The 15,209-nt window shown below is 35.9% G+C and overlaps 1 protein-coding gene across 1 annotated transcript in view; it reads left to right on the top strand.

The window, feature by feature from the left end:
* Positions 1–15,209, top strand: part of PPP1R9A (protein phosphatase 1 regulatory subunit 9A) — a 298,537-nt gene that overhangs the window by 170,683 nt on the left and 112,645 nt on the right. Inside the window, exon 5 of the mRNA XM_040644262.1 lies at positions 13,425–13,529. Coding sequence (XP_040500196.1) covers positions 13,425–13,529 — 105 coding nt within the window. The remainder of the gene's footprint in view (positions 1–13,424; positions 13,530–15,209) is intronic.

Genomic DNA, 15,209 nt, shown 5'->3' with positions numbered 1-15,209 from the left:
CTTAGGATGTTTACTGGACGCCTGTATTTTTTTCCTGTAAATTATTTTCCATGTGTTTGTTTCCTGTTACATGTCTTAAAACTGTGCTTTCCTCTGTCCTTTCGGTGCTAGCCTTCAAGGCTACGGCACGTGGCCCACACCAACTGCCTTCACTTCTTAACTACGTGGAGTTTTCTCTCCCACTCCCCCAATTTGATAACAAAAACAATCAAGTGCTAGACACAGAATTAAAGTGCAACTCTAAACTTAAACACAGTCAGATTCTGTATTTAGTTTATACCCTTAATTTTCTGTCAAATTTATTGCTTTGAAAATTATTTACCTAATTCTTGAGACATCCAGTAGCTTTTTCTTAGACCTAATCTTCTTAAACTTTTCAGTGCCATATTATAATCACTTCTTTCTAATGAGATCGATGCCCCCTTCCTTGGTTTTGGTTTTTGTTGTTTTTTTGTTGGGGTGTGTTGTGTGTGTGTGTGAGAGAGAGAGAGAAAGCGAGGGAGAGAGAGAGAAAGAGAGAGGGAGAGGGAGACAGCTATGTAGATCCTTTCCCTCTTATTTTTCATTCTGTATTATAACAATGTTTTTCTCTCAAATTAGCTTCTTAAACTCATTTTTATATTCAGTCAGTGAACTGATTTTCTTAAACGACTCCATAGAAGTGACTCCCAAGTTCGAACCCCAGTCCTGGTGCATGTAGAATGGAGTCACTTACATCACTTATGTCTTATTTTCATCTCAGATTCAACATATATTGAATTCCTCTTTTCATTTTTTTTCTTCCTTTCCCTTGATCTGAACAACCTGTTTTTTTCTGTGTTGACCCCATTTTTCATTACTGTAGATGTAAAACTTTCCAGTCATCCTCTGTTCTTTCGTTTATTTTACCTATAGACTATCTGACTATATTGCATATTTCTTTCTTTGGAATGTTCCTCAGACTCTTTTTTGTGTTCATTCTTTGAGCCATATCTCTGGATCAAGTCTTTCTCTAATTATGCCGTGGTTTGTGTGGGGTTTCTTTCAGCTGATCTTTCCCAGTTTATCCTTACCTTGTTCCAAGATTATTCTTCTACAATTATCACTTTGTTTGTATGGCCTTTGTGAATAATAGTGTATAGTTGCTCTCCATTTTTTTTCCTTTTCTTGCCAATCAGAGCCGAATGTCTTATTGACTTTGAATACCTGTGCTATTTAAGTGCATATTCAATTGTCTGCTTCAGTCAGGAAGATTACATTATTGTCTGCACTGGTTTCCTTTCCCAACCTCCTCTCTTAGTCAAAATAATAATTACTATAACTACAATGTATTAAGGCCATATAATACGTCAATTACTGTGCAAACCCTTTCCCATACATTTTTCCTAATATTACAACCAGCATGGTAGTTAGAGTAGACCTTCTTTATCTAAACTAAGGATTAATTCTTTCAGGAATTTATAGTTGAAGAAACATAAGGTTTCATAGAAAATGGGATTAAGGGGCACCTGGGTGGCTCAGTCGATTAAGCATCTGACTCTTGATTTTGGCTCAGGTCCTGATCTTGGGGTTGTGAGGTGTAGTCCCACATAGGGCTCTGTGGCTCAGTGGGGAATGGGCTTGTCCCTCTCCCTTCCCCTCTGCCCCTTCCCTCCACTTGCACGTGCACTCTCTCTCAAATAAATGAATAAATAAAATCTTAAAAAATAAAGAAAATGGGATTAAGAAAACTGTGGTCTGAGGTAAGTGAATGAAAGCATCTAAATAAACATTTGCTAAAATAAAGCAATCAAAATGTGTTATAAAGAAAGAGATTATCAATTACACATCTTACAGTTTTGCTATAATAGATACAGTCCCGTTCATTTACATTTAGCATTTTGCATGTTATGTACTTTTCAGTAGGATACCTTTTGCTGACTCCTGTCCAGCATTAGGAAAGTGCTTGTGAATTTGTTTTATCCTCTTGGTGGTGATATGCATGTAAATGGCATTTCCCATCCCCCAGTACTTTTTCCAAGTGTTCATTGCTTTTCCAGTTTTGTAGATTTGGATTTGTTTACCACCAAGGCCCGAGACCCTGTAGCTCAGCTCACCAGTCTCCCTTTATTCCTTCTTCACTTTCACTGTGCTTACAGGATTGGTGGGTGGCTCTGGATTTACTTAACCTCAGATTTCTTTCTCTCTTCCCAGGGCTGGTTTGTAGAAACATTCACTCCCAGTCTACTATCGGCTTTCTAGCTCTTTTCTTTTTCTATCTTTCAGTCATTGCTTTTTCTATTTCTCTACATCACACAGATTTACAAGTACACCTAAAACAGCATGCAAATGGGAAACCGTATTGGGTACTTTCAGTAGATTATCAGTAAGTGAAAACTTTGGGATTGAAATTTAGCTCTAAGCAACTCTAAGACCCAGATCCTTTTCTTATTTCCATACTTCTTTCATACTCTTCGTCCTACCCAAAATAGTATTTTTCTCAGCATTTTGTTCAAGGCTAACCTTAGTGTCCAGGTCATCATTGAAACCATTCAGATGTCACTGGTGGAGCCCAGCCGAAGGCTTGGCCTCTGTACACTTGAATGTAATAGTCTGTAGCACATGCATTTATGTTTATGTGTTTGTCATCATGTCATGTATAGTGACTGAATCCTTGGATTTATGGTTAAGTCATTAAGAGCAGGGACTACAGTTATATTTCTGGTGTCTTCTATGGCAATATGCTGGTACTAGACTTTTGATAAGCATTTAGGCCCATGTATGAATGGATTGATACCACTTCTAAGATTCAGTCTTTTGGGAGCAAATTTCCTTATGACTTTAGTTTTTAATGTTTGATCTGTTACTCTTTCTAAAGGTAATTTCCAGTAATCTCTAGTCTTTGTGAGGGTCACATTTCCATTACTTTTTGTTTGTTTATTTTGATAGCATCTTAGACTATAGCTGATGACTTTCTTGGCTTACTTGCAAAAACACCGTGACTTCATTGTGAATCCATCTATTTGCAGTTTTTTCTTTGCTCTGGTTCCACTTGACCCTCACCTCACAATAGCCCTCCCATGTTAATATCAACTTATTTTATCCATATCTTTCTTAACACACTTATTGTAATGTTTCACACTCTGTGTCTCCAGTTCCTGCAACATACAGACATACCGCTATACTTCTGTAAATGTGTGTGTGTGTGTGTGTGTGTGTGTGTGTATGATATTCTGAAACAGGAATCATACTTCATTCAAATTTATATCCCAATGACTCACTGTTTTTGGACTACAGTTGGATTGACTCACTCTTGCTAAATTACTGACTGAATGAATCAATCAAATCAATGAAGCAAGCATATTATTTTCTCTACTTATATTTTTGCAGCACTTTTCTATCTTCCTTCTGATTAGAGTACTTAGAAATGTCCCTCTAATTGTATTTGTTTCATTGCATTTTGTCTAAATTATCCTGTACAAAGATGTGTATTTTCAGAAATTTCTTTGACCTTGCTTGTACTTCCTTTATTCTTGTCCATTAAGACAATCATCACCCTCATTTTCTTTCAACTCTGATTACTCTGTCTATTATCAATGTAAAAACCTATATTTTGTTTTTACTTTTATTTCCTCCCCAGTAAATGCTAGCCCTGTATGTATTGGCTTACAGAGAAAACCCGTTTTAGAAGTTTTCTGTCCTGTTTAGTAGTCCCCTTGCTCATCCTTAAACTTACGTCTTTTCTTAAAATGTCTACCTTCTCAAATGCTCTTGCCCGATTAAAGTCACCTTACCATCTTTTCATTTTATAAAAGCATAACAATGACGTTCCTTTTGAGAGTTTGAGCTTTTCAGCTTTACTTCCCCCCACCCCCCGGAAGGCCAACTGTGTTCCTCTTTAAAATTCTATAATTCAACTTTAATTTGGCTTTTCCGAATACAAAGTATATTTTCAGTTAAATAGTTGAAAGATAAAGAATTCCTTCTTGCCTCTATCTTCGATAGATACTGGTAAATCAGGCTCTTGAACTGCCATGAAAGTTCCTTGGAGAGCTGCCATGCGTTTACAGGCACAGTCACTGGTCACTCAGAAACATTGAGGAACTGTTGCTGTCAAAGCATGTGTTGAGCATATATTGCTTCCATAGCATTCCATTTGATTTTTTGTAAAGGTTAGGAAGAAATAAAGTCGTAATTTTGGCCATTAAAGTAGTTTAGAATCAACTTAAAACACAACATCCCCACCCCCAACACATCCCTACACAACAAAATAACTTTTACAAAGCAACACAAGAAAATGTTAAATTATATTACACAAATTATGTGTACCAGAGACACAAAGAAAGCTTAAAAAATGCTACTAAGATTAAGTAACATTTAATCAAGAAAGATGTTTTCTAGGTAGTCTCTGAGAAAAAGTACTTAAATGACAACTGGCCAAGAGAAGATATTGTCACAGAAAAGAGATTGGCATAAATCAAATGATGGAAAGGGAACCAATAATTCCAGTGGGCATTTTTTTTTTAAGACATTGATTAGCTGATTTCAAAATGCATGTGTAAATGCAAGGGACCTAGAATAAAAATTCTGAAAAAGAATAAAATTAGAGGACTGACCTTGCCTGATTTTATAAGACTTACTATAAAGCCTCAGTAACCAAGACTATGTGATATTGGTATAAAAATAGAAATATATGGAATAGAATAGAAAGTAAGGAATAGATTGAGACATATATAGTCAGTCGACTTTCAGTAAAAGTGCCATGATAACTCAGTGCTAAAATGTACAGTCTTTTCAACAAACAGCAGTGAAAGAATTAGCTATCCATATGAGGAAAAAAACATTGAGCCACAAATGTTACCACACCATAATTAATTAACTTTAATCAAAATTATTCATAGGTCTAGACATAAGAGTTCAAACTGTGAGACCTGATAAGAGTTCAAACTGTGAGACCTGTAAAAGAATGCATGGACGAAAATCTTTGTATCATCACATTAAATGAAGGTTTCTGAGACAGCTAACAAAAGCTCGGACCATCAAGGAAAAAACTGGCAAATTGAATTTCATTAAAATCACAACTTTTTTACTTTGAGAGACACAGTTACAAAATGAATAGAGAAGCTATAAGCAAGGAGAAAATATTTGCAAAACAGGCACACAGAATATGAAGAACATTTGCAAGTGAATAACAGCAACCCAATTTTAAAAATTAAGGACGAAAGATTTGACAGCCATATCACAGAGAAGAATATAGGAATGGCCAGTGGCATGTGAAAATATGTTCAACACCATTAGTCATTAGTGAATGCAAATTAAAACTGCATTGAGATACCACCACACACCTAATAGAATGGCTAACAACAAGAATACTGACAATATAAAATGTTGGCAAGGATGCTGAGAAATGGAACCTTCATACATGGTTGTGGGAATATAAAATTTTACTGCCACTTAAGACAACAGTGTGGCAGTTCTTTTAAAGTTAAACAGATTCTTACCTTTCAAGTGAGCAGTTATGCTCTTTGGTATTTTCCAAGAGAAATGAAAGCATGTATTTATGTAAAAGCTTGTTTGTGAATGACACCTTTATTTCTACTAGACGAAATCAGGAAATAGCTCAACTGTCTCTCCTGTGTTTTACTCCATATCTCCTGGATGAGAATTTCAGAGGAGGTGCAACTCCAGGAATCTATAATTTTCCAAGTTGCTCCATTTTATTCTGTTGCAGCCAGGCAGCTTGGGAACTAGTGCCCTGGACTATCCTATCCAGTATGGTAGGGCCACTACTAGTTATCATACTTTCATGCCAATTCAAAAACTGCACCTCGTACAGAAGTGCCACCTTATGGGTGCATGGCTTGACGGCCAGACGAGGGCTGAATTTCAACTCTTCCAACTCCCTCAAGTGGGAGCCCTCGTTCAGTTTTATGTCTAAAGGAAAATATAGAACAAATAACACAAAGCTATGACTCACAACCTCATCGTGAGGAAAGTTAATCTGGCAGAGTGTTTAAGCTACGTGAGTCTGGAGTTGGCTAAAGCACTTGATTGGTTTTTTGTTTCTAAGACAAGTCTATAATGTTACCACCACAATGCCTCCTTAGACCTAGAGGAAAATTAGAAAGAGGCTATATTGGCAAAAAGTATGAGAGACTGTTCAGATGGTTAAGAAGCTCCGAGCAAACTCGGTGTTCTCCCTACTTTGTGGAAGGAAGAGAAGGAATGAGAGTAGGCGGAGATGGTTGTGGACGTATCCATCTTTCCACTTAAGGGGAGTAGAGAGTAAACTAGAGAACTAAAGAGGGGCAGGCTTTTCCAAAGTCCTGAGAAGAATGATTAGCAAAAGAAGAAAGTGAGGACACCTGAGTGGCTCAGTTGGTTAAGCATCTGCCTTTGGATCAGGTTATGATCCCAGGGTCCTGGGATTGAGTCCCACGTTGGGCTCCCTGCTCTTTGGGGAGTCTGCTTCTCCCGAGTTGGGCTCCCTGCTCTTTGGGGAGTCTGCTTCTCCCTCTGCCCTCCTTGCACTCATTCTCTCAATCTCTCTCTCTCTCTCTCTGTCTCAAATAAGTAAATAAAATCTTTAAGAAAAAAAAAAAAAGGAGAGAAAAAAGTGATCCTGGACCTGCTGTATGGGAGAACAGAGTTGTGTCTCTCAACCACATAGATCAAATGGGAAACATATGCTGTATACTAGAATTTTTAATTCACTGTAAGATTTAATCCGTTTATTAATATTTGAGGAGCCCACCCTCTAGCCCAATAGCCAACCAAAGATTCTTAAACTTGAGCACTGTTCCTCTTTCTTATAGGTACAAGTACTCCAGTCTTGTGCATGGTGAAGGGTGGAGGCAGATGGGGACAAATGATAAAAGTTTAAATGTCAAGAAGGATAATGTGGGATAAAAATGTCAAAATTAGGTTAAGACCTAATGCTGAAGAAACTTGATAGCTACACTAAGCGATTTAGAAATATATTTTATGGGAATGACAAAGCTGGTGGTATTTTGGATAAAGTTGTTCTTTAAGATGAATTTTTAACATTTTTTTTGAAATATAATTCACATACCATACAGTTTACTTACTTAATTATAGAATTCATTGGTTTCCAGAATATTCAAGATGTGTGTAACCAATTAATTTTAGCACATTTTGATCACTCCAGAAGGAAACCCCATATCCATTAACAGTCATTTTCCTTTTCTCCCAACTGCTCCCTCTTCCCCGGCTTTAGGCACTAATATACTTTCTGTCTGTAGAGATTTGCCTTTTCTGGACATTTCGTACAAATGGCATCATACAATATGTGGTCTTTTGTGACTGGCTTTGTTTCAGTAGCAGAATGTTTTCAAGGTTCATCCATGTGGTAGCATGTATCACGTTTCATTCCTTTTTATTTCCAAATAATGTTCTATTGAATGGATATATCACATTTTGTTTATTCTGACATCAGCTGGTGGATATTTGGGTGTTTCTACTTCTTGGCTGTGATGAATAATGCTGCTCGTGTACAAATTTTTGTGTGGACATGTTTTCATTTTTCTTGGTATATACCTAACAGTGGAATTTCTGGGTCATGTGGTAACTTTATGTTCAACCTTTTGAGAAACTGCTGGATGGTTTTCCAAAGTAGCTGCACCATGTTATATTGCCTCTGGTAATGTATGAAGGTTTCAATTTCTCCACATCCTTATGAACACTTGTTATTATCTGTCTTTTGATCATAACCATCTCCAAGTGGATGTGAAGAGGTATCTTATTTTAGTTTTGATTTGTATTTCCCTGATGGCTGTTGATATCGAGCATCTTTCCCGTGTGCTTCTTGGCCATTTGGGTACCTTCTTTGGTGATTGAGATCCTTTGCTTACTTTTTTTTCTCTTAAGGTATAATTGACATATAACATTATATTAGTTTCAGGTGTACAACATAATGGTTTGTATACATTGTGAAATGATCATCATGGTAAGTCTAATTAACATTCATCGCCATACATAGTTACAATTTTTTTTTCCTTGTGATGAGGACTTTGAAGATATAGTCACATAGCATCTTTCAAATATGCAGTACAGTGTTATTAACTACAGTCACCATGCTGTAGATTACATCCCCATGACTGATTTATTTTGTAGCTGGAGGTTTGTACCTTTTGACCCCCTTCATTCATTCTGTTCATCCTCCACCCCCCTACTCTCTGGCAACCACCAGTCTGTTCTTTGTGTCTGTGAGCCTTAGTTTTCGGTTTGTTTGTTCTGGTTTTTAGATTCTTCATATAAGTGAGATCATACATTATCTGTCTGTCTTTGACTTAGTTTTAAAATGGATTGTTTGTCTCTTTGTAATTGGGTTGTAACTATCTTTATAATACTATAGATACAAGCCCCATATCACATGTATGGTATATAAATGTTTTCTCCCAGTCTGTGAGTTATTGCATATTAAAACAAGGATGAGATACCATTACACCTATTAGAATGTCCAAAATCCTAAACACTGACAACACCAAATGTTGGTGAGGATATGAAGTAAAAGGAGCTCTCATTCATAATTTTGTGCTGTCATCATTTCAAGCTTTTTACAAATTGCAAATGGCTTCTTAACTGTCTTCCTGATTTTAATCTTTCCCTTCTTCAGTCTCTTCTCCTCCTTACCCCTCATGGAGGAACATAATAGCAGTTTTCAAATATATGAAGGGCTATCATGGAAATAGGAATTGACTCACTCTGTGTAACTCTTAGTAGAAGAACTATACTCTTTTCTTCTAAATTATATTATGAATAAGTCCTTCAAGACTGAAGCAGCTCATTTTATATCTTCTTTTTGGCTTCAGATGGCATAAACCAAGGCAAACAAAAATCACTTCTTCAAAGCTTCTTCAACTTGCTATACACACTTCAGTTTTGATCTTCATTATATTCTCTCATATCCTAGAACAGGCTGATACTGTAGGGCTAACCTACTGTCCTTTCTCTCTCTCAAAAAAAAAAAAAAAAAAAAAAAATTTGTCCCATTACCTCACCTACACAATTGTACTTTTTTCTGTCCCTGCTGCTGCTAGCATCGTCTCAGTTACCCATATTACACTTAATTTACAGTTTACTTAACCAACTTCTAGTTACCAACCTTTGCAGGTAGATGGGGACTTGATGATGGTTGTCTGTCATGCACAAGAAATACCAGACTAGCAGCTACCATTTTCTGCGGCCACACACACCATTTTTACATCTTCTTAAAGCGCAAAGATAAACACATTCCTTAACATGATGCAAAGCTGGAGTAACTTTTTAACATTTTAATATAAGCAGAGGTGTATATAATAAAAGCTATGCTTTATGACCAAGGTTTTAGAGATAACTAAGAATCTTGGAAATCATGTTTAAGCTGACACTCTGTAAAACATAATTCCCATCGATATAAAAGTTTGTCAGAATTATGATTCAGTTTATTTAAACACAATTTAATTTTCTTATGCTTTTGAAGCTTTAGGTAAGGATACTGTTAATTTGATCAGTATCCATATCAGGATATTAGGAAGTTCTCTTCATTTGGAAAATACAAACCCATACCTTTACAAAATTGTGGAGAAAACCTAAGTATGTATTTTAAACCAAAATTATTAAATTACTCTTATTTGTTTAAAGATTCACTTTATTATGTGAACTGGGCTTTCTCTAAAGCTATTTCTGAGCTTCTAGCGGAATCTCTAAGAAGGATTTTTTCCTTAAATGTCTAGCACATTTAAAGTTTTCATTAGATACTAGAATATAAGATTTATGAAAGCGCTTACTATTTTCTGTGAACCGGATTATCACTCCTTTAAAATCCAAGACTTTATACTTTAACTTAATACCCTTCTACGTTAGGAACATATTTCATGCATACACAGTGAGAGAGAACGGCTTTTCTCCGTTACAGCAACACAGAGACTTTGTCGCTTCAGTTCTGCAACCTCGGAAACAGCTTTAAGTAATCAAAGAAACACAAAAACTCACCAGTCAAGATTTCAAAGGGCTATTTTCTTTTCTAGTGTTCAGGAAATTTTTTATGAAATAGTTTAAGCCCACAAATAGACAAAGAAATATTAAAGGATAGTAACTCAGGTTTTTTTTAATCATCTCTCACGTGAGAGATAACAGATCCCTGTAATCCCAATAGCCGTCTCGAATGGTCAGAGTATCAAATTACACTCCTCCTCATTGCTGCTCCCAGTGGAGAATTACTTGTCATCGTTGTGTAGAGCAAACTAGATCCAGAACCAAAATGGACAAAACCAGAAAAAAATTCAAAAGTACTACATTCGGCAAAAACCATGTTAACAAAGGTAGTGCTCTGTTGCTGCTTAGCATCCGCCTGGGACCAAGCCCTTACGCCTGGGCCTAAGCAGCCCGCCGTGTGTATTTCCGTGGTAACAGCTGCATGGGCTTTGTGAAACCACGGCAGCATCTTGGTGGTCGCTCCAAAGCTATTGGAGGCTAATATGCAGAGAGTTAAAAAAATGACTTTCATACATACAAAATGAACGTGGATTAGACTTTACTTAACTCACTAATTAATGAAAGAACCAGCGAGGTGTGGTAAATGTGATTCAGGGGACATTTTAGAAGTACGTAGTTAAAGGCAAGTTAATAAAGTAGTATTAGAATAACATTACTAAGTTAGATATAAAACTAGTTAGTATTCTACAGGGAAATAAACCATGGCCTATGGGATTATCTTTTCTAACAGAAGGAAAGTATCTGAATTTATTCAGGACAGAAAAATCTGCAAATTAACATGCAACTTAAGTATATCCAGGATTTTAATCAATTTTAAACAGTGGATCGATGAAAATACATTCCCCCAAATTATCCTTGGTTGGACCTGTTAAATAATGTACCAAAATCATATTGAAAAGATAAGTTGCTCTCCTTTTTATTCTTATTTTCAAGCTTTCAATAGCTTTTCTGAACACATGGCAACAACATATGATATACCCAGCACTTGTCCAGAGTAATTATAGTGGCACAAGGTTTATTGATTGGAAGTGTTAGTATGATAAAGATGTCAGTTTTCCCCAAACTAATCTTAAAAATCAGTATGATTTTATTAAAATTTTAATGAGTGCTTTTATAGAACTTGGCAAGTAAGTCCAAAGCTAATTATGAAGAGAAAAAGCTCACGAAGAGCTCAGAAAAATTTGAGGACAATGAAAAAGGTGGAGGGAATTATCCTATGAAATGTCAAAACTAATTATGAAGCGGTAGAGTGTGCAGAGATAGACAGACAAGTAGAAACTATGGAAAACCCAGAACATGTTGATGCACGTTTGGAACCCTGACGGATGCAGCACTGCAAACCAGTGGAGGAAAAGTAAACTCTTATTAAATGTTATTAAGGCATTTGTTTGTAATGCTTGGAAAACATAAAAATAGATTGCTAACACATTATTATAATAAAAAATAATTTCCAGGTCGATAACTACCTGGCAGAATGGCAAAATGTTAAAACTTTTAGAAGACAATATAGAACGTTGTTATAACCTTGAGGCAGAAAGGGGTTCCTGAAACAAAACACAGAACTACCTGATACAAAGCTGAAATTACAAATGTAATTATATTTTTAAAAATTATTTTCCTCAAAATCACGATTTTTCAAAGAAATGTGAGAAGACAAGCCACAGATTGGGACAAAGGTATATGCAACATATTTAATTGAGAAAGTGTTAGTATACAGGATGGATAAGGACATCTTCAATAAACCAATAAGAAAAAAGACACCCAACCCAACAACATCAACAAAAATGGGTAAAAGACATGATCTAACAGTTTGCAGAAGACAAATAAATGTTCGACCATGCTAGTAGTCAGGTAAATGCAATTAAAATCACAGTGTGATGTCTGTTTACACTTAGAAGATCCCCACTATTGAAAGGGTCAGAACATACCAAGTAGTGGTGAGAGTGTGGGAAGTCAGAACCTTTCATTCAGTGCTGTTGAGAATGTGCATTGGCATACGCATTTTGAAGTAAAATTTGTGCATTTGTTTATGTTGAAAAGGCATATGTGTTCTTTGATTGAGGAATTCTGTTTCTAGGTATATATCATGGAGAAGCATATACATGTGTAAGGAGACCCATATGAGCAGTATTCATAATGGCTAAAGTGGACAACAGTACAATTGTCCATCTGCAAATAATGGATGGATGTATTTTGATATATTCAGAGAAGATATATTTACATGGTTGTTAAAATGACCTAGTAGAATGGTATTTATAACTGTGGATAAATCTCATATATAACGTTGAGTGAAGCAAACTAAATTGTGGAATGAGAGGCACACTTCATAATGTTCGAAAACTGCAAATATACACATATTGTGCATATTCACATATGCATATTATTTCTACTTCAAAACATCCGTAGGAAGACTGAGCATCAAAATTAGTATGATTGTTACCTCTTTGGAAGCAGCAAAGGGACTAGAATAAGAGGTGAATAATAAAGGGACTTAAGCTTTTCTGGAATACATTTCTTTAGAAAAAAATCTGACTCAAATATTGCACAGTGCTGAGATTTGATAAAGTTGGGTGTTTGGCACATGGGTGTTTATTACCTAATTCCCTCTGAATTTCTCCATGAATGAAACACTCTGGGGGGGGGGGAGAAATACTTCCTTTTGAGGAATAAAAAAAATGGTATGTATAGGGGCGCCTGGGTAGTGCAGTCGTTAAGCGTCTGCCTTCGGCTCAGGGCGTGATCCCAGCATTCCGGGATCGAGTCCCACATCAGGCTCCCTGCTCCGCTGGGAGCCTGCTTCTTCCTCTCCCACTCCCCTGCTGTGTTCCCTCTCTCGCTGGCTGTCTCTCTGCCACATAAATAAATAAAATCTTTTTAAAAAAATGGTATGTATAAAACATTTCTATAAATTTAAAAGCATTAAACAACACTAATACTGTAAATTGCTCCTAAACATAAATAAATATATGCATTTGTATACGTGTGTGCACACATACACATACAGACAGTTACGAGCATTATCTATTTCAAGCGTACAACTTGAATAGGAAGGATTCCCTGCAATTCCTGATGATGTTTTTTCCTTGAAGAGGAGAATTGGAAAGCAGAACTAGGGGTGAGGCCCACAGCACATTTCAGCTGGATCTGTTATGGTTTATATAATTTATTAAGGACAAAAAATGATAAGTATGTCATACATTAGCAGTTACCAATTCTTTGTGATAGGAATATGAATATTGGGTAAACTGAATCTCTCCATTTAATATTGTTTTTCAAAACAATCTGTTTTTCAAAACAATTTTTTAAAAACATTAGGCATTTGACTAACATTGGGAGCTTGTGGATAAAAGACACATTTTGGGTCAATAAGAGTATCATAAAAATCAAGTATTTTGTCAACTCATGTATTGAAAATGGTAATGTACTATCAGAAAAGTTAATTGTGGCTCATTTTTCTCCTCTTCCCAAAGAATACAAGTCAATGACCAGATTGTGGAAGTGGATGGAATCAGCTTGGTGGGTGTCACACAGAATTTTGCTGCAACAGTTCTCAGAAACACCAAGGGCAATGTCAGGTAAATATGTTGCTTTGGATATGTATAATTTCATTACTTAACATTTTGTTGAATTTTAGTTTTCTTGAATTGTACCTATAGTTGTATGTAATTACAATGAAGATTTTATCTAAATACTTAACACTTGCCTTAGTTTTTAATGTTTCCTTCTTTATTGTAATTAGTTTATGCAAATGCAATATAAGACCAAACATTACGGTATTTTAGAATGACATGAAGATATGAAGTGTACAGTGTGACTCGGTATGGTTAATTACTGAGCTATGTTAGTGTGTCTAACTGCATAAAATTTCTCCTTAAGTCCTCAACAAATACGAATTTAGACTCTAAATCCTTTTAATAAAACTAGTTATACAGTAAATTGAAATTGAAATGATTATACATATATCCAGTGATACATATTTATAGATAAACTGGCTAAATTATTTGAGGTTAATACATGCATATAAAAAAATTCTTTATAGGCTTTATAGAACTAATCTTTGGCAAACTGTAACTTTGCCAACTTAATAGGACAGAGGGTACATTCTTTTGGACCTTGAAATATATATCCTGTCCTGGGGGTTCTGAAAATTGTAGCTTAGAAAACAGATAAGAAAGTAGTTTTGAGCCAACTAAGGTCAAGGTTTGAAATCCATTTTATTTGGTCATAGGGTATTTATTTTTAAATATTGTGTTGCTTATGTCTTAATATTTTTCCATCAATCCTATGAAGGAACACGTAGGGGACATTATTGAGTATGCGCAATTATCAGAATGTTTTAGTGTTATCATCAGAATGTAACGGCCAGTATTCTGAAATATCAATGAGTTAATATTGCTGCAAAGAGGGTAACATGAAGATTTTATTGCAGCGTGTTTTATGTTGCACAAACATGGGTTTAAGTTTTAGAATTTAGACTTTTTCAGTTGGAAAATACCCTTTAATGCTGAAGGAAATGTTTAAGGAATACAACATCAGTGACTTTTATGGGTGCTCTGTTGATGATTCAAGACTACCCATAGTCCTGAGAAAAGTAAGTGAAATAATTGGAAAAAGCACAGAAAAAACTGTCTGATGCTCTCTTAGAGCTGCGTGGGTGGGCTCCCTCAGGAAATGTGACTGTCTTTCTGCAGATTGCTCTCTGTTCTTGAGACAGCACTTTCCTCTGTCAGTAGAGAGCTTGGTTTTAAAGCTGCCTGTTAGGCTTTGAAGTGAATTTTAAAGTGAAATAAGTAAGATATACATTCAACTTGTAAGAACATTTTTCTTTTTTCTTTCTTTTTTTATAAGAACATTTATCAGTTGCAAGGAAGTTTATAGTTACATGAAATCATAGCCATCCTTTTATTTCAAGCCTCCTGCAAATTACAAATGGCTTCTTAATTATCTCCTGATTTCAGTCTCTCCCTTCTTCAGTCTGTCCTTCTCATCCTTCCTCTGAACGGAGGAAAGTAATAGCAGTTTTCAAATCTAGGAAGGGCTGTCATGGAAAAGGGAATTAATTCATTCTGTGTAACTCTAGTACTGGAAGATCTGAGACCTGTGGGTAGAAGTGATAATTCCGCATCCATCATGTGCTTCTCCTCTTCACAAACCTTCAGTGGCCCCCCATTCTGTACAGAATCTAAGCTCTTTTTTTTTTCTTAAGATTTTATTTATTTATTTAACAGAGAGAGAGAGACAGCCAGAGAGAGAGG

This window comes from Ursus maritimus, unplaced genomic scaffold (assembly GCF_017311325.1).
Source record: "Ursus maritimus isolate PB19 unplaced genomic scaffold, ASM1731132v1 scaffold_3, whole genome shotgun sequence".
NCBI lineage: Eukaryota > Metazoa > Chordata > Mammalia > Carnivora > Ursidae > Ursus > Ursus maritimus.
The sequence above is the reverse complement of the archived record's forward strand: the minus strand, read 5'-3'. Positions and strand labels throughout refer to the sequence as shown.